Genomic DNA, 21804 nt, shown 5'->3' with positions numbered 1-21804 from the left:
AGACTTCAGGTCGTTAGTGCTCACTAGCCAGGAACTCTGGGGAGAGTCTGTCACTGAGAGCCAAAGCTCCAGACTCAAGATCCCATTGCGATGTTCCCAATATTGGCTATGGTATTGCAAACAATAGGGGCATGCATACGAGTGTCTAGCACCACATCGGCAGAGTCGATGGCATCAAGGTGCCCGACTTGGGCTAGGCAAAGGGTGCGGAAGAGCATACGGGCTGGACGGCCTGGCCCTTGTTCTAATGAGATTTCATTCCAAGCCTCGTTGTTCATCTGGAGGCTACTCAAGTTATCCCATGTTTCTTGTTCCAGAAACATCGTCATCAGCATCCGCGATATGGCCATGGTATGGTAAAGCATCACTACCAAGTGGTATCCTCGCTGCTTCTGCTGCCAGCCCGGGAACCTGAGGCCTAGAAGCCATCTTCAGCCTGCTATGGCAACCAGACATTACCGATGGATATCTCATCCGGCCCCGTGGCATCAAAATCCCCCTTCATCCCGAGCATTGCCTCCATGTCCCGGTGCCAAGCCGCCCAGCTTGGTTAACTGGGCCGGGCACCTCTACTGTCCACATACATACAGCGTAAGCTCGGGGGGTCTCTTGCTTGTGTGCTTGTCAGCTCCTTTGAGCCGCCGCCGCTAATGCTCATTCGCAATTCGCAATCCGCCAATCGACCTGCATCCACCGTCCCAGACAGCCGAGCTTAAAAAAAGAAAGAGACGCAATTCACTGGCTCCAGAATCCAGGGGCATGCCTGGCCCGGCCGAGTCAAGGCCTTCGCTTGCTTCGGGTCAATTCAGCGAATCTGGCAGGTCTCCCAGTGCGCATCCTCTTCTCAAACTTTTCTTACGCGTACCCATCGGCAGACTGGGCAGAGAGAGTGACATGCTCGTGTACAGTAGCATCGGTACTGAGCAGTCCTGGACCGCAAATGGGACACTCACATGCCCAAGGCTGGGCAAGCGGCTCTCGGGTCAGGGTTCTGAGAAGAGCTTTGTTTACATTTGATTCGATTCGTACAGGCTCGACAGAAGCGCCGTTTGGAAATGACGGGGCAGATCTATGGATACGGCCCACGACAGCCAATATAAATTTTCGCCATCCTTGATAAGGGAGAGAGGCATGCGTTTTCGCCTCTTTGGCCCTTGTGTGCAATTGATAGTTGATATAGTTCTCCTTTTATCAGCATGCCCTGCGTCTCGACTGCGTACCTGAAGCAATTGCCTCTTGTTAGTTCAGCTGGAGCGCTAAACTGGCCGGCCGAGAATGGACAATGGCTGGACACATGCAACAAGCCCGGATGGTGGCTGAGAGGCGATGTTGTCATCTCGAAGAAAGTACCGAACTTCAAGTATCTTCGAACAGACGTCACAGCGTCCTTACTCGTACCGGCAGCATCTCAAACTCAGGGCGGCGAGGCCGGTCTGGGAAGCTGCCAGCTCTGTTACACTGAGACGTTTGCGCGCAACCTGGATGCTGCAAGGCCTTCTTTCACTTGGACCATCAGATACGCCGCATAGCTGTGAATGTTTCCACAGATGGAGCCGGCGGTACCAAAGTCTTCGACGAGGAGAACATTCGGGCTAGGATACGATTCCGCAAGCTTCGGGGCCCCAATAACGGGAGGCCGGGAGACCGGGAGACCGGGAAGAGGGATTGATGGAGACGATTGGACGGAATGCTTCCATGTGGATTGCTTCTCTGCCAGCTCAACTTTCTCCTATTTTGACATGGGGAACCGTGAAGGAGAAAAAACATTAACGGGACCGATCGGTCTGACTAAGGAAACGAGAAAACAGGGGATAGGTACATTGACTCCTGCAGCCTGCCCGCCTCACCACCGACAAGACGACGCCGTGCTTGCCAGTTGCCAATTGCCACGCTTTCTTCAAGTCCGGCTTCGAGCCTGCAGTTTCCTGGACCGGTCTCCGTTTTCTGGCTAAGACGACCTGAGGCTAACAGAAGCGCTGGCGGGCCGCAAGCAGCCCCGGTCTTCTCTCCCTGTGCACCTTCCCCCTGCCTTTCACTGATGCCTTGGCGCCTCATTCTTATCTGCATCGGACTGGCTGCACGTCGCTGAGAGCATGGAACCTTGACGGACAGGTACCATTGTCATTGGATGCTTGACTAAAGCTGCGGCCAAGCATGATCCCCGGATGTACACCAAAACCACGTGATACGACCCAAAACCTCAGCCTCGCCTGCCTCCAAGCTGATACGCCGCTGTCCTGCACTGCGGCACTGCGTCCTTGGTTCGTCCCGCCCGCCGCGTGCTCCAGATTCCGTTCTCAATTCCCCATCTTCTCTCCAAACCTTGCCAGTCGACCAACAAAAAATTTCATCGACCGCCCAGCGGCCCGCCTGCAAGCAATACTAGCAAAAATTCCACCTCCAAACATCTTGCATCACGTGACCGAAATCGGCGAGCAGACGAAAAAACACCATCCATACGACACGACTATTGAGCGCGACGACGAGTGGCTCCCGATAGCCACCGCTTCCTACCCCTGAACGCGTGCAAGTAGATGCCTCGGCCCACCAAGAGCTCCTCATAGAGGCTGTCAGTACGTCCCGCGACGCGCGACTCTCAGCCTTGCGACGTCTTGATAAGATGACACTTGTCTAACGTCTGAGATGCAGACCCTGGCGCCCATCCACCTTCTCCCGAGACGCGACGGCTCCCTCGATCACTGGCGAGGTGGGCTTTGGGGCATGAATAATCCGGCCGCCTACACTCCTCTCGAGTCCTTGTTTCTGTTCCAAGCCATCCTTAAGCACGGCGTCGAAGCCACTGCCTTCGTCAAGGTCTCGGATCTTCTCGTCAACAACTCGTTGATCAAAGATGACAAGACATACGATGCTAAACGACTGAGCCCGGATGCGCTTCGACAACTCTTCCTGCACCTGCTGCAGGAAGAGTTGAGGATCGAGAATGCGACGACCGATAAGGCCGATGGCGCGTCGCCAACATTGAAGAAACGCAAGCTCAGTCATCCACCACTACCTACGCTTAAGGAGGTCAAGGAGCAGTCACATAGGTTCCCCGCGTTGGTGGATCGACTCTATGCAAGATATAAGGAAAATATCGTCAGGGACATCAAGGAAGATGAACGGCGCATCGAGACGCTCGCCAGAGATATCAAGATTCTTGAAACGCAAGAGGCGATCGATCGAGCCAAGGCGAACACACCCCGTCCAGTCGCACCAAATGGGTCTTCAGCGCCAAAGCCTGTCCCGACACCTGTACCGGTCCCCTCTTTGAATTCCACGCCCGGCCAGGTCGCATCTCAAAATCAAGCCAAGCGATCGACCCCAACGCCTCCCGTTGAGACTCCGCGACCGATCAGGCCTGCGAACGGACAAGGCTCCGTTCCGACGCAGACTCCAGTACCGATTCCGAGACATGTACCACTGCAGCCTCAAGCGCTCCCACGGCCACCAACGACCGTTGCGCCAGCTCCACCACCGGCCCTACAGCCTGCGCCAGCAAGACGAGATGTAGCTCCGCCGGCAGGCGCGTTTCAGCAATCACCTACGGTGCCTCCGGCGCAAGCTGTGTCTGCTGCCGGGGCATCGGTTACGGCACCCGCTAGCGGGCCAGATGCCAAGCAGCATCAAAATCTGAAGCCTCCCAATAGTGCCGGTCAGGTCTTGCAGCCCCCTGCTGGTGCCGTGCATCCGCCAGTTCGGCCCGGTCAGTCGACATCGCCGGTCCCTCTGCCGGCAATATCACCACGGCCGGAAAACATACCCAAAACTCGGATTCCAACGCCAGGGACGCCCGCTCAACCCTCGACTCCGGGCACTCTGAAGTGGGAAAAGCCATATCAGCCTGCGGCACCGGCACTTCAACCACAGGGCCGCCCTATGCCAGCTCAAACCCCAACACCTCCTGCACCTTCTACCCCGAATCAGGCACATCATCCTGCTCAATGGTATCCTCAATCAACAGGGCAATACCATGGTCCTCCGCAGCCTCCTCATGTTCCAATGCAAGCAAATCAGGCACAGAGATACTCGCAGCAACCCCAGCCGGTGCTGGTAGCCCCTCAACCCCAAGGGCAGGCCCAATCTTACCCGCAGGCTCAGGCTCAAGCTCACACGCAGGCTCAAGGTCAGGCTCAGGCTCAGGCTCACGTTCATATTCAACCCCAGACTCAGACACCAGTCAAAAACCAGAATCAGCCTCAGCCTCAAAAGCATCACCAACCCCCGACACCTCAGCCTCAGCCTCAGCCAAAGGGACAGTTGGTGGCTCCAGCCCACTCAACGCCGACCAAGGAGCCCTCAGAGAGCTCTGGGAACCTACCGCGCAGAGGCCGCCCACCAGGCCCGTCGGTTACGCCTTCTGCGCGGCCACATACCGTTCAGCAGCCACGACCCATTGCTGCAGCATCACCTACCCCATCCGCTGGTGCTTCAGGGCAGACGGTCGTTCCTCCAAGATGGCAGCAACCTCACCCTTCCCCCTATGCACAGCAACAATTCAGCCCTACGCCAGCTCCGGCCCCAGCCCCTGCGCCATCCCAGCCGAATGCTAAGCCAAATGATGCTCAAAGGCGCGTGAGCCCTCCCTTCAACAAGCAACAACCCCGGCCTGCTATTCCTCCTCACCTGGTTTCGCAAGTTGCTGCTGCTGCTGCTGCACCTCCGGCACAACGGGCCGCGAACACCCCTATCCCACTGCCACAGACGCCTATCACAGCGCCTCCCAGCTTCCTTCTTACTGGCTCCGGAACTAAGTGGACCGTGACTTCTACGCCTTCGACCCCTCGGCCGGGTGCATCAGACAAGGAGGTTGCTAGTCCCGCCTTTGAACCACTGAGCCCTGTGCAGCAAGTTGCGCCGTTGCCGCCTGCGCCTACACCTACACAAGCACCGCGAAAGCCCAGTCCCAAGCCGACACCCGTACCCATTCCAGTGCCGAAGTCAGAGACCAAGACTCCCGGCCCTAGAGGCCGAGGCCGACCCCCACGCAGCGCGCACAAGGTCCGTGCCGACAGCACACCTTCGGTTGCGGGTACGCGACGAAGTCAGTCAGTCACGTCACAAACTGACGAGTTATCAATGGATCACCATGAGCTGGCGCCCAGAATTAAGGACGAGAACGCCACTCCTAGAGTTACTCCTAGAGCGACACCGAAACCGCAAGATGACACGGGCGATACAACTGCTGACGAAAGCGTGCCAAGTCGGCGCAACATGATTACACCTAGTAGTGTGTCATCCCGGCTTGCTCATAAGCGCAAACGTCAGGATACTCCAACCGAGCCACTCGCACCGCCAACAGCCCCGACTCACGTGCTATGGACACGCCAGTTTGGTCGTGTAAGTGCTGCTGCGCTTGATCAGATTGGTGCTCACAGGTTTGCAAACCAATTTGCGAATCCCATTCGAGAGCGAGACGCCCCTGGTTACAAGACTCTGATCATTCAGCCGCAAGACATCAAGTCTATTCGTGCAGCCATCACACATGGCAACAGAGCAGCTACTGAGGCCGCCAAGGCCTTGCCAGACGGTGACCCAGGCACAGGGTCTGTTCTTCTGCCAGTCAGTGACGATCTGGTGCCACCAAAGAGCATCATCAACAGCGCTCAGCTCGAACGAGAGCTTGTTCATATGTTCTCGAACGCCATCATGTACAATCTGGACCCGAGTCGCGGGCCCGGTCCGGCTTTCATGAAGGGCGGCAGTGCTGCGGATGGGGCTGACGTAGTGGGGTATGAGGTTGACGAGGACGCCGTGGTGCGTTCTACGAGGATGATGTCTATGGAGGTCGAGAAGATTATAGGAGAGCTCCGTAACGCGGAGAAGGAGCGCACAGGTCAAGCTCCCTCGAACTCTGGGAACACGAGGCCGGCTAGCGTCGCTACAGGTGAAGATACACCAATGGCGGAAGACGACGTTGATGAGTTGGCGGGCGACGCAGATATAACCTCTTCAACAAGGAGACGACGCGTGGGCACGAGGAACTAGAAGCTGCCGCGCATCGCACGCAAGCTTCGTTGATTGGAGGGTTATTTTCTTTGCGAGTTGTATGTCGGGGGCCTAGAAACGGCCCCCTTAGAGAAGAAGTGTGTAGGATACTCTGAGTAGCCCTTAGCGTCTACTTTCGTATGATAATGTTACCAAGCAGCCCAAGTGTGGCTAAGCCAGTTAATCCAATGGTCCTTAACATTTAACAATTTGTGATGTGACTTGTAAGGAAGAGAGGCACGTGGGCATAGATGGTGTCACACAAGACTGACGTATGTGTCTGGATTCTGCGTATCCAACCGGGTGGCTTCGTCTTCTCTCCTTCTTAACTCCTATTCATCATGGCCTTGCCGAGGAAGGCACGGCGGGCATTTGCGCGGTGGGAAAGCAGTACTGGGGAAATTGTGCGAGTGCTTGTACGAGTTGCTATATACCGAGGGTGAAAAAAAAAAAAAGAGATATCAAAACTACAAAAGAGTTCACCCCCCCGGTGGCGAATGGGGGCTGCATCTCTGGGTGCACATGCTGGGACTCGAACACGGGACCTCTCAAAGCCTTCACCGAATAGGCTGTTCGTGGACTTCAACCACTCCACCACCCAGCCAGTTTTGACCTGACCCCTAAGGGGGCGCCTGCTGGCTGGTGACGGGAATGGAGTTGAGGGGGTCTATATGGGTTTCGACTGTGGTGTATCCGGGTGTGTATTCGGGTGCGTATTCAAGTGTGTATTCGGGTCGTGGTGGAAGGAAACGAATCAGGGACGTTTCCTTCCTCCCTGCTTACCTACTCAACTCTTTCTTGGTATCTTTCGTTCGAGGACGGTAGAGGTGCCTACGTATATCAATTTGCTTTTGATATATGATATGAATGGAATTAGATGTCCCGAGTGAAGTTTATATAATCGAAATCTGTCCAGTGGTTCTCTTTTATCTTATCCTTGAATATCGTGTATCCCAGAATGATTACTTTAAATAATAAAAACGAATCTTATAAAGAATACGAGAAGAATTTAATAACTAGAACAGAGGGACGATTGACGGATTGTACTATAGGTCTCGGTTTCTCAAGCACAATTTCCATAACGTATCTATTTATTATTATGAGGGAAGGTGCAACAAATCTGCGAAATTTTGAAGTGGGAACCGTTAGTTTTAAGGAACAAGTCAGTAAGAACTCAAGATATTAAGCTTTTAGGACGCATGATTGAAATTTTGATAGCACGTCTCTGAATGACTTTCTCTATAAATATTAAGTGAAGTAAACAGGCCTATTGTCTTCCAAAAATCTGAGGCCATTTTCTCCAAAAGGCAGATTGAAGATAAAACATAGTGTTCTCCACTACCATGTAGAAATAGCCAGGTCGATGACCATCCCTCTCGAGAATCACAGTAAATATGTTATAGATCCAGACCGAGAATGCCGCTTAAGCCTTCCACAAACTTCTCGGTTGCTCACATATCCAGAGTAGGATATGATAGTGAAATCACTCAAAATGAGATAGCAGGTCAAGTCTCAGGAGAAGCCATTCTCTAGCTTCCTGTGCAACGATCACAAAAGGCCTACCACGGGACAGACGTCCCATTATACAAAAAGAACTTCCCGCCATCAGCGCTCTTGAGCCCAGCTAGCAGATCCAATATACCCCCCGCACTATCCTCCACCTCAACCGTCGCCCCAGGCCCACCAGAATCAGTCTTGACATGACCCGGATCGATAGCCACCGCGACGATCCCCTGGCCCCTCAGCTCCCGCGCCTGATGCACCGTCAGCATGTTCAGCGCCGCCTTGCTGATGGAGTAGCCCGCCAGCATCCCGACGCGGCCGTCGCTGGTCCAGCTCAGGCTGCCCGCGCCGGAGGTGATGTTGGCGACGACCGCGGCGATCCTCTCCGCGCCCTCGCCAGCAGCATCCACACCGTCCTCCTCGCTATCGCCCTCGGCTGTCAGGAAGGGTAGCAAGACCTGCACCATCCTCGCCGGGCCGAGGACGTTGGTCTCCATGTGCACGTCCAGCCCTGCCTTGTCAAGCGTCAAGCTCGTCTGGTGCGCAAATTGCAGCGTCGCGGCGTTGTTGATGAGAAAGTCCACTTTAGCCGGCGTCCCGTGGCTCTCTTGCAGGGCTGCTGACAGCCGGCCGGGGAGCGCGGCGATGGATGCCTCGGAGGAGACGTCGCATTCGAGGATGTGCGTCGTGGCGGTGCTGGAGGATTGGATGGCTTCGAGGGCCGAGAGGTCTGTGGAAGGGGCGGTGGAGCGGACGAGGGCGATGACTGTGTTGGAGGGGGATTTGCTTAGTTGGTTGATGTATTCCAAGCCGATGCCGGCTCTGGCGCCGGTGACTACGTATGTTGGCATGGACTTTTTCACTCGTGACGGAAGTAAGGAGGGGGATAGGTTTGGTTTGCTGCGTGATTGACTACTCTTTGCTTCTGTCTAGACGATGCGTATTGTACGCGGTTTTCGTGGCTTGGGTCATCTCACGACTTCAGCATTCCGAAAAACCACCGTCATATGAAGACCCATTAGCCTCTATAAGAGGCTGAGGTTATGAGGAGATAGTTGAAGTCAACTGGCGAGATTTAAGATGGATTGGTAATAGGAAATTCTCAGTAAGCTCCGGGTGAGATCACGTCTATATTGCCTAAATGCAACCTGCATAAAGGATCAGTCGTCAGCGACCATATGATCCAATCTTACACAAGATGTTAACGTTGGCTGAGTAAAGGTGGCTTTGGACCGTATGGTGCTTGAAAGACGTTCATCTACTTCTCGAAAGGAGGTAGTGAATGGGACATCCGATGGGGCTCCGGCGATGAGCCCGGTAAATGTGGAGCCCCGACCAGAGACGTGTGCCGGATGTCACTGTCGAGGCCGGAGTGGATGTAGTTCTACCCGTGCCATGGGGCATCATGCATGGTCAGTCGCAATGGAAGGGAACGGGATGGCCCGGCGTTGTGCCAATCTCCGCGCGCATCGACAGATGATACAGAGTAGACTCCTTAGAGGCGAAAACGAGAAATCACAGAGTCATTCGAATTGCTGCGCCAGCGCCAAGACCAACTCAGGGGCGAAACGGGGGCGGCGCTTTGCAAGTCTAAGTCGATATGGATACGTATTCGTAGTACGAAGACATCACGGCTAACATCTTAGAGAAAGCAAGTAAGCGAGGGCCGTGAGGGCGAATCTTTGTTCTGCGGCAGTCTTGGTATTTGAGGCAGTGTTGTTTTGCCGTTGGTATTTTTCTTCATGACGGCTGGAAGCAAAGCGGCGGCGGTCCTGGTTTCGCGTCGCTTGGCGCGCCGATGGGGCGTATTTTGTGCACCTATCACGGTGTCTCACCTTGCATGCCTTTGGCGGCCGATCAGTGTTTTGCTATGAGAGAAAAAAAGGATGCTGCCAGCTGTGCCGACAAAGTGGCGGTCGGTCCATTGGGCTTGGCTGTCAAGGTTAGGCTAACCTGAATTCACCTCGTTTTTAGGTGGTGAGGTTGGGACCAGACCGCCACGAAAAAAACCCTAATGATCCAGCCACATCGAACCTAGTGCAGACATCCGCATAAACTTGGTTTGAGGAGCGCGTGGCACTGTCCATTGGGAGGAACTACCGTTTGAATGGGACGGGAAACCAAGTCAAGAAGTTGCGATAATTTACAACGGAAGCTTGGAAAGCGAACAGAGATAACTGGCTGAAAGATGCCGTTTCGGCGCAGGTTTCCGAATGGAAGCTTCAGTACCGCCTTCTAGGTTCTAATCTGACGTCAGAGGGAAAGGAGTGCAACCCCTGGCATGGAAAAGGTGCTTTCGGAGCTTTCCTCGTGGAGGAACTGCACTAAGAGGAGAGGTTGCTCGATAATAAAGTTTTCTTGCTTCGTTTCCCGGGTGTGGGTGTGACTGACTGGGGGCCGACTATCAAAACAAAACCAAATTAGGCCGTTCTCTTGGCGTTTCTCTGCTGCAACAGCTGCGCCTCACTCACTCTCTTGATCTTCAAGTTGTTGCACGTGTGAGTTGGTCTTGGTTGTGTTGTTCAATGTGGGTGTGCCAGCTCTCAGAGGTATTCGCTGGAATCTCCGTTCCATCAGACAACCGTGACAGTGACACACACCCGAGCAATCGAGGCACATGGCTGGTTTGGTTGGGGAAGCCTTGTTTTTTTCTTCCCTCTCTGTGGCAGGAGAAGTGAGTGAGTGAGTGTGTGTGTGTTCTTGTGTGATTTGAGATGATGTCAGTTTAAAGTCTTGGCAGTCTCCCACATCCCCCATCCCCCGCCCCTTGCTGTATATCTGTTTCTTGAGTCGACCGGTGGTCATTGATGACTGAAGGAATTGTGGGAGACAAATCGGAAGAGGTGGAAAACGACAGAGGGTGAGACGACCAAGAGAGGCAGTGCAGTTCTCGGTCCTCAGTCCTCAGGTCTTGCTCCTCTCAAATCCTCCAAGAGCCAACCAAGTCTTTTCTGCTCATCCGAGCCCAGAAAACCAGCCCAAGGGTGAGCGCATCTCAAGACGGTAGTTATCTGTTCGTGCCTGTGACAGCGCATTCGCGGTACGGTGTACCTGACAGGGGGGCCCTCTGCCTGCCGGGATACTTGTTCCGGGCTGTTCTGTAATAATCTGTAATCGGGTTGTCACCGGCTCCGGGTATGTAGAAGGACTGGACTCTTCCGGGGTGTGGGTGCCACAATGGCAATCCCTCTACGCGGGATGGCTCCCATGGTTGCCCCAATGATGATGAGATGCATCCATTAGCCCATATGCCCTCACGATTCAGAGTTGAGTTTGGGGCACCGCTGCATGGCAAAGACCAAAATTGCCTTTTCGTACCCGATCTGACCTTGTGAGCACGGCCACACAAAACGTGGAGAAGCTACTATGATGAAAGTTGGGATGGAAGATGTCGCCCATAAGTGCTCCTTTTCGCCTCAAAGGCTCAGACGGTTGGCAGAAACCTACGCATCTTTTCTGTCGTTTCGCTGTGTTTCTCGGGAGTGCTGCCGAATCAAGATGGCCACTGTTAGGTTCCTGCCAAGAGGGCCGGACTGTGGCTCATCCCTATTTTGCGGTCGGCGGCCTCCTTGTTTCTTCCTCGGTTGTCACAGAGAAACTTGAGAACGGAGGAAGACAAATGTCTCGGCGGCGTCCAATCTTTGCTGGATTCATTCGGGTCTTCAGGCGACGTATGGATCAGTCCACTGTTTCTGGGGCTCAAAGTGGCTAAAGCTCTTCATCCGGTGAAGCGAACACCGGGCCCGTGGTAACTGGGGCGGTAAATGGTCCGATGGATGGTGCTTCACCTCGGTCAACGGACATGTATTGGGCCCCGAGTTTGCCATGAACGAGCGAATATGAAAGTGAAAGTGAGAGTGAGAGTGAGAGTGAAAGTGATCACTGAGATGAAAGTGAGTGAGATGAAGGTCAAGTATGGTATCCGCACACGTGCTACTCAGTACTGATACTGTTATCTTACCCAAGTCAGCTAAGGTTATAGCCCATAATCGATAGTCAAGAGGAGGACGACCAAAGAGGGAGAGCGAGGTCCTCGCATCTAACCTGATTGAATGTTTTTATTTGATAGATTGAATGCAATTCCACCGCCCACCGCAATTCAAAGACATAGCTTGGCGTCCCCCCCGTACAGCTTGAACAGCACTTTCGATATCCAATGAGCTGCCCCCCGTCTTGGCGATGAAATAACCCGTCACCCACTGTACTCCGTACTTTGCAGATTACCCTTATGATGTGGTTGGTCTCTTCTCAATGAGCGAAGCGAACAGTGAGTGAGTAAGTGAGCACCGAGCAGCAAAGAGCGCGAATTAACGTAGATGACCACTCGCCTGCACGTTTACGTACTGGGCGTGAGCGACGTCTTGGCATCTTGGGATTTCCTTGGCCTTTGGTCGAATCACCGACAATGGTGGCTGTGTAAGTCTCCTGTCCTGATGAATGCTCTACAGCCCAAAGTACCTCACCCGTTGGCTCGGCGGCCTAGAACTTGCCAAGCCCAGCTGGTGAGGCACCTACGATGTCCAGAACCTAGCGGCGTGTTGTTTCTTCTCTTCCCCCCCATGTTTCTCGTCCCGAGCGTGCAACCCTGTGCCATCATCAATTCCATTGTAACTTGCTTGACGCAGGTGAAGCTGGCGGTTGTTGCGGGCGCTTGGCCCGTTGTTGATTGCGATCCGTTGTCAGTCCACAACCGACAGACCATCATCCATCACCACCATCACGCAGAGACGCTTCCTCTCCTTCTCACACCCACGTCACTACCTAATTCTCTCTCTTTTCCTCACCCTTGGCATCGTGACTCCAAGTACTGATTCTTTTCTGCCCAAATCTGCCCTGCCACAGCCCACATTTCTATCCGTCCCTTATCTCCTCCTTTCATCCAACTTTGATCTCCCGCCATCCGGATAGACTCGCCGAAAGACACGTACCGAATCGATACCTCAACGATCCAAGAGAGAAAAGTCTACGCTTCACAGCCCTCTTCTATGGCTCCTTGGAGGTCATGACCCCATCAAACCTAGCGGGCCGCCTTCTCCAGATCACCCTCGCCTGAGGTTCCACGTCTGGACATATCAACTGGCATCCAGGTCCCATCTCGCAACCCGCATTGCTGGCACCAATAATCCTCACCGGGAGGTAAACGACCAAACCGCCACCAACAAGCAGCAGCGAACAAGCTTCAGCTCAACAAGCTCCCTCACCTCGATCCATTGTTTTCTCTCTCCCTGCCTCCCTTTTGACACTAATCTACACCGCCTCCCAATTCAAACCGAATCGTCAACTTCTATTCAGCCCGCAGAGGTGCTACACTCAATTGCCACTCGCTGAACAACTGGCTCCCTCTTCTTTGGGTCCATTTACATACTCCGTGTGTAACATCACCGCCCCTTCTTTGTTTGCACTACAACCTGCGCATCCCAAGTTGTTCTGCAACTACCCTTTCACCACAGCCCATCGCAGAAAAGCAGCTGCCAATCATTACTCCTTCCTCCCCCAAAACGAGGCAGGCGGACTGTTACTGTCCTGAAATTCATACATTGCCCTCCAAGCTTCCACCGCTCCCCAGGATTACTATTCTGGGTGACGAGGCAGAAACACCAACCAAATCCCATCTCATCAGTCCAAGGCATCGCCATGCCGCGGAATCCTTCTCCGCTGAGGCGGCCACGGGCGCCTACTATCACGCTGGATACTTCAGCCGTAAACGACCAAGGTATGACGCTATATTGCATTCCTCCTCCCTGGACCGGTCATGAAATAATCCTTCTCCCACCCGTGTCCAGCCGGGCCAAACTAACCAGGGTCGCGTTCGAATTACAGAAGACGACCAACACCAACACCAAATCACATCGTCACCGTCTTCCTCAGACCATGGCGACGAAATCAATAATACGTTATCAGTGCCCACGAGGAAGTCACGGTCCCAGTCTTGGGATTCGAACAACACGACACTAGCAAAGTCGAAAACAAATGAAGGCACTGACAAGGACGCTGCACACCTTTCGGGCTCTCCCAAAGGCTATGGCGCAAATCCGGACGAAGCCCTGGCACCGAACCCAGGCGAAGAGGCGTCTTTCCGTGTTGACAACAACCCGTTTGCCTACACACCTGGCCAGGTTTCCAAGCTCATCAACCCAAAGAGTCTAGATGCATTCGTGGCCGTTGGAGGTCTTGTTGGCTTGGAGAAGGGTCTACGGACAGACAGGCGCGCCGGTCTGAGTCTCGACGAATCCCGGCTTGACGGCAGCATCAGCTTCGAGGAGGCCGTCGCTGCGGGAAAGAAGTTCCCGTCGTCCTCGGACGCTGTACCAACGGATGCGCTTCAGCAGGATGCTGCCCACCACGGCGACGGTGCCGGCAAAGGCTTCGACGACCGGAAGAGAGTATTTGGGCAAAACATCCTGCCAGAGAGGAAATCGCTGTCACTGTTGCAACTCGCATGGATTGCGATGAAGGACAAGGTTTTGATTCTTCTGAGTGTGGCCGCCGTCATTTCTCTTGCATTGGGATTGTACCAGACTTTTGGAGCAACTCATCACGGAGATGACACGGCCAAGCTCGAGTGGGTTGAAGGTGTTGCCATTATCGTCGCCATCACGATTGTCGTGGTCGTCGGTTCACTCAATGATTGGCAAAAGGAGCGGCAATTCCGGAAGCTCAACCAGAAGAAGGAGGACCGCATTGTCAAGGTGATTCGATCCGGAAAGCCCGCCAACCTCTCGGTTCACGATATTCTCGTTGGAGATGTCATGCTTTTGGAGCAGGGTGACATCATCCCTGTGGATGGTATTTTCATCGATGGGCACAACGTCAGCTGCGATGAATCGTCTGCAACTGGAGAGTCTGATCTGATCAAGAAGGTACCGGCAGACGCCGTCATGAGGGCGCTGCACGAGGAGGAAGTGAACCCCAAGAAGCTTGACCCTTTCATTATATCTGGAGCGAGAGTTCTGGATGGCGTTGGAACGTTTTTGGTCACTGCTGTCGGTCAGAACTCAAGCCATGGCAAGACCATGATGTCCCTCCGTGACGATCCTGGAATGACTCCTCTCCAGCTCAAGCTGAACATTCTTGCGGGTAAGTTAATCCTCTGATCTTGCTGGCCAGTGTGCTAACAACACTTTCAGGTTACATTGCGAAGCTCGGCAGTGGTGCCGGTCTTCTCCTTCTTGGTGTCTTGACGATCGAATTCCTGGCTCATCTTCCTAACAATAGAGACTCACCCGAGGAGAAGGGCCAACGCTTCCTGCAGATTCTCATTACATCCATCACCATCATCGTCGTTGCAGTGCCTGAAGGTTTGCCCCTGGCCGTCACTCTTGCCCTCGCCTACGCTACAAAGCGGATGACCAAGGAGAACAACCTCGTCCGTCACCTGCAGTCCTGCGAAACGATGGGTAATGCGACTGTCATCTGTTCTGACAAGACTGGTACCCTGACGGAGAATGTCATGACTGTCGTCGCCGGCACTTTGGGTACTGGCAAGTTCCGCTTCGTTGCCTCTGACGATCAATCAACCGAGACCGGCCAGGAGGATGGGGAGTCGGACGTACATGTTACTGGAGATGACAAGAAGTCCCAAGCTTCCACCGAAGTACCAATGTCCAAGCTTTCATCCGCAATCGACGCGGACTTCAGAGATCTTGTCAAGCAGTCCGTTGCGATGAACACGACTGCTTTCGAAACGGAGGAGAACGGAAAGCAGGTATTTGTAGGCACGAAAACCGAGACCGCCCTGCTCGACTGGGCTCGCCGATGCTTTGCCCTTCAGCAAATTGCCATCGAACGCGAAAACTGCCCTGTTCAGCAGCTCTTCCCATTCAACTCGAAGCGAAAGGCCATGGGTGCCGTTGTGCGCCTCCCGAACAACAAGTTCCGTTTCTTCGTCAAGGGCGCCCCTGAGATCCTTTTGGGACAATGCACCAGCGCCGTCTCCGACCCTACGAAGTCCCCTACGACTGCCTCAATGGCATCGGATCAGCAGGAGCACATCCGTCAAATCATTACCGACTACGCCCGTCGCTCCCTCCGCACGATTGCCCTTGGCTACCGCGACTTCGAGCAGTGGCCTCCCGAGAACGCTCGCAAGGAGGAAGGCTCCCAGAACATCGAGTTCTCCAGTATCTTCAAGAACCTGACGTGGCTCGGTGTTGTAGGTATCCAGGATCCCGTCCGTGCTGGCGTTCCGAAGGCCGTGGAGGACTGCCGGACCGCCTCTGTCTCCGTCAAGATGGTCACCGGTGACAATGTCGAGACGGCGAAAGCCATCGCCAAGGACTGCGGCATTCTGACAGAGAAGGGCAAGGTTATGGAGGGAATCGAGTTCCGCCGCATGGACGATCGTGAGCGTGTCAACATTGTTCGAGATCTGTGTGTTCTGGCACGATCTAGCCCCGAAGACAAGAGAATTCTGGTCAAGGCTTTGCGAAGTTTGGGCGAGGTTGTTGCCGTCACTGGCGACGGCACGAACGATGCGCCTGCGTTGAAGTCTGCGGATGTTGGGTTCTCCATGGGCATCACCGGAACTGAAGTCGCCAAGGAAGCCTCCGATATCATCTTGATGGACGATAACTTCTCGTCAATCGTCAAGGCCATGGCTTGGGGCCGCGCCATCAACGATGCTGTCAAGAAGTTCTTGCAGTTCCAGATCACAGTCAACATCACTGCTGTCGTTCTCACCTTTGTCACCGCTGTGGGTAGCGAGACCCAAGAGCCCGTTCTGAACGCCGTCCAGCTTCTCTGGGTTAACCTCATCATGGATACCTTCGCCGCCCTCGCCCTCGCTACCGATCCTCCTACCGAGAGCATGCTCCACCGCAAGCCCGAGGCTAAGACCGCCGCGTTGATCAACACGCCCATGTGGAAGATGATTATCGGCCAGTCCATCTACCAGCTCATCGTCACCCTGATCCTCCACTTTGTCGGCCCCAGCTTCCTCAACTACCCTACTGGCCAGCAAAAGACGCTCGTCTTCAACGTCTTCGTCTTTATGCAAATCTTCAAGCTGATCAACTCCAGACGCATCGACAATAACCTCAACATTTTCGAGGGCATTACCAAGAACAAGCTCTTCGCTCTCATGATGTCCATCATGGCCGGCGGCCAGGTCCTTATCGTGTTCGTCGGCGGCGCCGCGTTCAAGGTCGAGAAGCTCAATGGACCGCAATGGGGCATCTCCATCGTCCTTGGCATCATCTCCATCCCCGTCGGTGTCCTTATCCGCCTCCTCCCCGACTCGTGGTTCGTCGCCATCGTCAGTCCCCTTGCGTGGGTGTGGTCCAAGATCCCCAAGTGGAAGCGCAAGAAGAAGACGGACGAGGAGGACAGCGAGCACCTAGGCGCCGGCGGCGTCAAGGATGCCCTGCTCGAGATCAGAGACGATCTCGCCTTCCTCAAGCGCATCAAGGGAGGAAGAATCAGCCAGATTAGCGAAGTTATCATGAAGCCCCGCGAGTACCGTGAGAGAACACGCAGCCGAAGCGGGTCCAGATCGTCGAGCAGACATAGCGCGTCGCCGATGAAGGCCGCCCTGGGCATGCCCGGTATCTTGGCGGCTAGTGTTGGAGGCTTGTCGCCTGTTGAGCGACCGGTGTCGCACGACAGCCGGAACACAGATGGAGAACGCGATCAGGAGGAGAGTCGCAAAGACTGAGAGATTTGAGAAGAACCCGGGGTAGGTCCTGACCACCAGGACCTTCCCCGGTGAGCCTCTCAATTTGCATTGGGTGCCCCTTCGGTGTGAGGGGCATCCAGCCCTGTTTGTCTATCTGAGCGTGTGTTGGCTTTTTTATTTTCTTCTACCCTTCAATGTTACGAATGACCCGAACCGATCGAGATCCGACCTGTACTCTTGCCCTTATTTTCCTTGGACCGATCGAGAGATACGACATAACCACCCCCTGTACGATAAATTTTACCATCAAAACCAAAAGATATCCACACGCCTGATAGACCCGACGATCGTGTACGGTGCGAGACCGAGAGAAAGAGAAATAGTTAATCCAATGATACCAATCTTACATCATTCAATGACTTTATACAAATCACGCAAGTGACTAAGTGTGTGTGGGGCAGAGAGGTGTCCCATCTATAATTATCTAGTCGAAATAATCCACTTGTATATAAAAAAAGACGTCTGGGGAGATAATATACAACGTCACCTCCAGCGAGTAGAGATGTAATAGATATATATATATTTACGTAGGTAGAAGGGAGAACAGCCGGCCCCCCTTATACAAACGACTAAAACACAGAAATAGCAAAAGAGTTCACCCCCCCGGTGCTGAACTGGGGGCTACATCTCTGGCGCTCATGCTGGGAATTTTTCTGGGTGCTCAATCCGGGACTCGAACTCGGGTACTCGTATGCGCTTAGCCTGTCGTCGAGTAGGCTGGTTGGCGATTTTGATTGTCGACCCTAAACCACTCCACCACCCAGCCAGTTTGACCTGACCCGTCGACCTAGACGGGCGCCTGCTGGCTGGTGACTGGAATGGACTTGGAGGGGTATATGAAGGGCTTCTGCCTGCCTGGTGCGTATTCTGGTCGGGCGGGCGGGAATGGAAGATTATGGGATGAAGGTTTGGGGCAGGTACGGTTGGCTTCGCCGTGCCTGCCCTCCGGGTACGGTTGTCTGGAGGAAGTGGTCAGCCTATGGGTCTGAGGTTAGAACGTGGGAAAGACACCGCGGCTGTGTAAGTGCGTATTTGATTTACCGTGTCTTTCTTAGCGGAGAAGTGACGGCGTGGTGCTTTACAGAATTAGATATTTCCCCAGGTAGTAGTGCTCTTAACGGCCTACAATAAGACTACCAAACAAACATCAAGTACTCCTACTCTCATTACTAGCAACTCAACATCCCATATACGTAGCTTCTTTGAGGTGCAAAGGGGCGTTCATTAAAGAGAATATCTTTAATATGACTATTGATTCTATGCTCTCCATATTTGAGAGGACTAGGTAGCTAGCTAGTACCTCTAGACTATAGTCCTGCTCCGTTGTGGTTAACTATATAAATCAACAGGATATCACAGGCTGAAGGATCTTTCTTACCAGACGCGCCATTGAGAAGTTCGAGTCGGTTCTTTTGGAGATAGAGGGACTTGAGGTGATTAGCGTGGCAGGGAGCAACTATAGTTCTCTGCGATGGGCGAAGGCGGCAGTGAATCGAAGCATGAGTACACCCTGACGGTCTCAATTTGGATATGATTCACCATGGAATAAGCGTCTAGAGGCGTCGGTAGGCCCATGGTGGCCAAAGGAGCCTACCTGTTTCGGTCTGCGAGAGATGCCATCCTATTCACAGAATCTCAGGCCAGACCCCCAGCAGAGATCCAACTTTTGTCATCCAAAACGAGGATATGCTTACATGGCTGTAGAAAAGATGGGTTCTGTGGTATGGCGACTGGCTTTTATCAAATTCGACTGACTCGGCTAGATATGTCATGTGAAAGCAGAATGCATATTACGAGTGATGGTGTAGTTTTATGAGCTCCTCCTACATGCCGTCAATAAGATCAAACTAAATATTTTCAAAACTCAAACTCTGGCCAACTTTGAATCTCAGCAACAAGATCCGCAAAATCCTCATCTCCCGCCTCTGCCCTCTCCTTGAACGCTGCGTAATTCTCCTCAGCCCACGCAAGCTCATCGCCAGCCGATGGTGTCCTGAAACTGGCTTTCAACCCGGCGATGAGCTCCCCGGTAATAAAGACCGACCTCAGTTCCAGATCCTGAGGCGGCAGCTTGCCTCCCTCATCTGCCGTCTCCGGGTGCACGATTTGAGCCCACGCGGCTCGGATCTCGTAGCATAACGAGCTGAAGTCCTCCTGCGTCCGGGAGGATCCCCGGCGGACGCGCCCGACGATGCGGTTTGATTTGCGCTGGGGTTTGCGATTTGAGGATTAGTAGATGTGATTGTCTACATACGGAAGAATGGGGTCTCACTTGTTTCCCGCCGACGTAGGTTGGGGTGTTTGATGAGTCTGTGAAGATGACGTTGATGAACATTCTCGGGACGGTGAACTTGGTGCTGTGTATTGCGGTGATGGACTCGGCGAGCTGATCCCTCTGGCCTTGGCTTAGAGGGGTGGCGTGAGATACCTCGTAGAGAGGCATTGTGTTTAAGTCCCGTCAAATGTTGCTGGATACAATCACGTCTTACTAGAGCTATGTTCTCTTCTTGGTTGAGGGGTTACGCTAGTTAGAAAACTTCACGGAGAGGATGTTTTGGGGGAATGGGATAACGATTTTGGGTCTGTTTCGTTTGACACTGATGAAGATCATATGTAATCATCCATCGGGAATTACGCCGCGGCCTGGCAGCTGACAACAACCCCGCAGAAACCCTTCCGACGCAAAGTACGGTCGAATTCGGGGAGAGTAATCACAAAACCGCAAAAATTTGAAGATGTAGAGTGTTTTCATCGCAGAGATGATTTTCGCACCTTGAAGATATGCATGAGATGAGCTTTATCCCTGGCGGCAGTGAACGTCATAGAGTGTGATGCCCCTCTTGTCCATAACTGCGCGGTTGACTTGGATATCATATTTCAGGGCCACTTTCATTATAGCTGTACCAATAGTACTACAAACAACCAATATCCACGGAAGTATAAGAGAGAAAAAGGATGTCAAGATTTCACTTCAGCCCACCACTCAATAAGATGCTCTGGCCAGTCAAATATCCAGTCTTACACAGCATCAACACAACATTAGCACACTCCTGCGGCGTCCCAAGCCGTCCGACAGGAATATTCTTCACATCACCAGGCGTGCCCTCCACGCGCTTCTCATCGGGAATCATTCCCGTGTCGCCAATCATAGCCGGCGCGACGTCGTTGAGCGTGACACCGTCCTTGGCATGCTTGGACGCGAGGTTCTTCATGAGGCCCGTCATGCCGGCCTTGCTCGCGGCGTAGTGACAGCCGTTGATGCCACCTCCAATAGCCGAGATGGACGACACAAAGACGATGCGGCCCCAGCCCTGGGAGATCATGTGCGGCATGGCGAGCTTGCACAGCAAGAAGGAGGCGCGGAGGTTGATGTTGATGGTGAAGTCGAACTCTGCGAGGGAAATGTTTTCCAGGTAGGGGTTGGCTTTGTTGTTGAATCCTGCCGTGCCGGCGTTGGATACAAGTATATCGGGGGTGTGGCCGTGTTCATCCATGATATTCTGAAAGAGTTTTTCGATGTCCGTGGCGGAAGACATGTCCACTACATGGCATGTAACGTCAGTGTCGTCGCCTGTTGAGTTCCGAAGCTTAGTAGCGAGGTCTGTAATTTTGCCCAAGGTCTTCTCGGATGAACATGTCAGGGCTAGACGCGCGCCATTTTTGAAGAGCTCTCGAGCGCAGGCTCCTCCGATTCTGAGGTTGTCAGGTACGAACTCGCTGAAGGAGGTTGTCGCCTCAACTCACCCACCAGAGGCACCCGTGACCAACGCCAGTCTGCCTCTGACTTCATTATCCACATGAGCCATGGTGACCGATTGGCCTCCACTTGAGCGACTATTGAAGTCGAAGCCTCCTAAGGGGTAAAATCCCCGAGGTATTCCACCGTGATATGCTGATGGCAGTTCTTGTTTCTTGTTGGTTGGTGTGGTTGCAGCTGGGAGGTTATGCAAGGGAAGCTGGATAGTACCCCGCCATCAGTTGCCCCACTGTAGCTTTATTACCCCGCGATCTCTAATGATGTGAACGGCAAAGGGAACTCAAAGAGCTTGTGTTTCCGATTTCGGATGATATCGAGGAGGGTGTTTGGTGGGAGTAAGTAGCCGTAATTAGTTACAAGTGTGCACCGTCTTTCATATGAGAATTGAACTTCAGATTCTCACTTTAGTATGTGATTCCAGACTGAAACATTCAGATGGAGGCCCAGCATTCTACCTGTCAGCCAGGCCCTTTCACATCGGAAGTAGTATGCCTGGTCGACTCGAAATGGGCTGGCTGTCTCATATTCCTCATGGAATTTGAGCAACTGTCTTGTTGCTAAGAAAGTCTGCCTTGTCTCTTGTGCAGGTGCCCCATCCTACAAACAACTCCGATGTAAGACTGTCCTTTTGGCAATGGGATAAGACAGTATGAGCTGCTGGGGGACACTTGTCCACAACAGGCCGATACTAACACGTTGGATCTGCGGTGACTGACCGCTCCGTGATGGTGTCATAATCCACGTAACCTTTAGGTAATCCCCAGTCCAAAAGAGTGTCCATGAGTTGCTTGGTCAAACAGGAATTGAAGATGGGAAGCTGGGCGTTGGCCCCTTTAATGTGGCTTGAGAGCACCGAGTGGATCTCAAGCCCCACTATTCTCGGGAC

General features: G+C 53.4%; 5 protein-coding genes across 5 annotated transcripts; 2 read left to right on the top strand and 3 right to left on the bottom strand.

Annotated features, from left to right (window-relative positions):
* Positions 1-2643: 2643 nt before the first annotated feature.
* Positions 2644-5985, top strand: CABS01_11067 (uncharacterized protein; the record flags this gene model as incomplete). Its single annotated transcript, XM_060544422.1, has 1 exon — positions 2644-5985. The coding sequence occupies one exon, from the start codon at positions 2644-2646 to the stop codon at positions 5983-5985; it is 3342 nt and encodes a 1113-aa protein (XP_060398698.1).
* Positions 5986-7544: 1559 nt separating this feature from the next.
* Positions 7545-8339, bottom strand: CABS01_11066 (short chain dehydrogenase/reductase SDR; the record flags this gene model as incomplete). The annotated part of the gene is made up of 1 exon (XM_060544421.1): positions 7545-8339. The coding sequence occupies one exon, from the start codon at positions 8337-8339 to the stop codon at positions 7545-7547; it is 795 nt and encodes a 264-aa protein (XP_060398697.1).
* A 4783-nt stretch (positions 8340-13122) lies between these two features.
* On the top strand, positions 13123-17140 carry CABS01_11065 (calcium-translocating P-type ATPase; the record flags this gene model as incomplete). Its single annotated transcript, XM_060544420.1, has 3 exons — positions 13123-13201; positions 13309-14565; positions 14616-17140. The coding sequence occupies 3 exons, from the start codon at positions 13123-13125 to the stop codon at positions 17138-17140; spliced, it is 3861 nt and encodes a 1286-aa protein (XP_060398696.1).
* A 1878-nt stretch (positions 17141-19018) lies between these two features.
* Positions 19019-19604, bottom strand: CABS01_11064 (uncharacterized protein; the record flags this gene model as incomplete). The annotated part of the gene is made up of 2 exons (XM_060544419.1): positions 19019-19369; positions 19434-19604. 2 exons carry the CDS (start codon positions 19602-19604, stop codon positions 19019-19021), a joined length of 522 nt encoding a protein of 173 aa, XP_060398695.1.
* Positions 19605-19958: 354 nt separating this feature from the next.
* On the bottom strand, positions 19959-20967 carry CABS01_11063 (short-chain dehydrogenase; the record flags this gene model as incomplete). Its single annotated transcript, XM_060544418.1, has 3 exons — positions 19959-20059; positions 20184-20854; positions 20906-20967. 3 exons carry the CDS (start codon positions 20965-20967, stop codon positions 19959-19961), a joined length of 834 nt encoding a protein of 277 aa, XP_060398694.1.
* Positions 20968-21804: the final 837 nt, after the last annotated feature.

This window comes from Colletotrichum abscissum, assembly GCF_030869225.1.
Source record: "Colletotrichum abscissum strain IMI 504890 chromosome Unknown Scaffold_29.1, whole genome shotgun sequence".
NCBI classification, from domain to species: Eukaryota; Fungi; Ascomycota; class Sordariomycetes; order Glomerellales; family Glomerellaceae; genus Colletotrichum; species Colletotrichum abscissum.
Note: the sequence above shows the minus strand (reverse complement) of the source record. Positions and strands in the feature narration are given on the sequence as shown.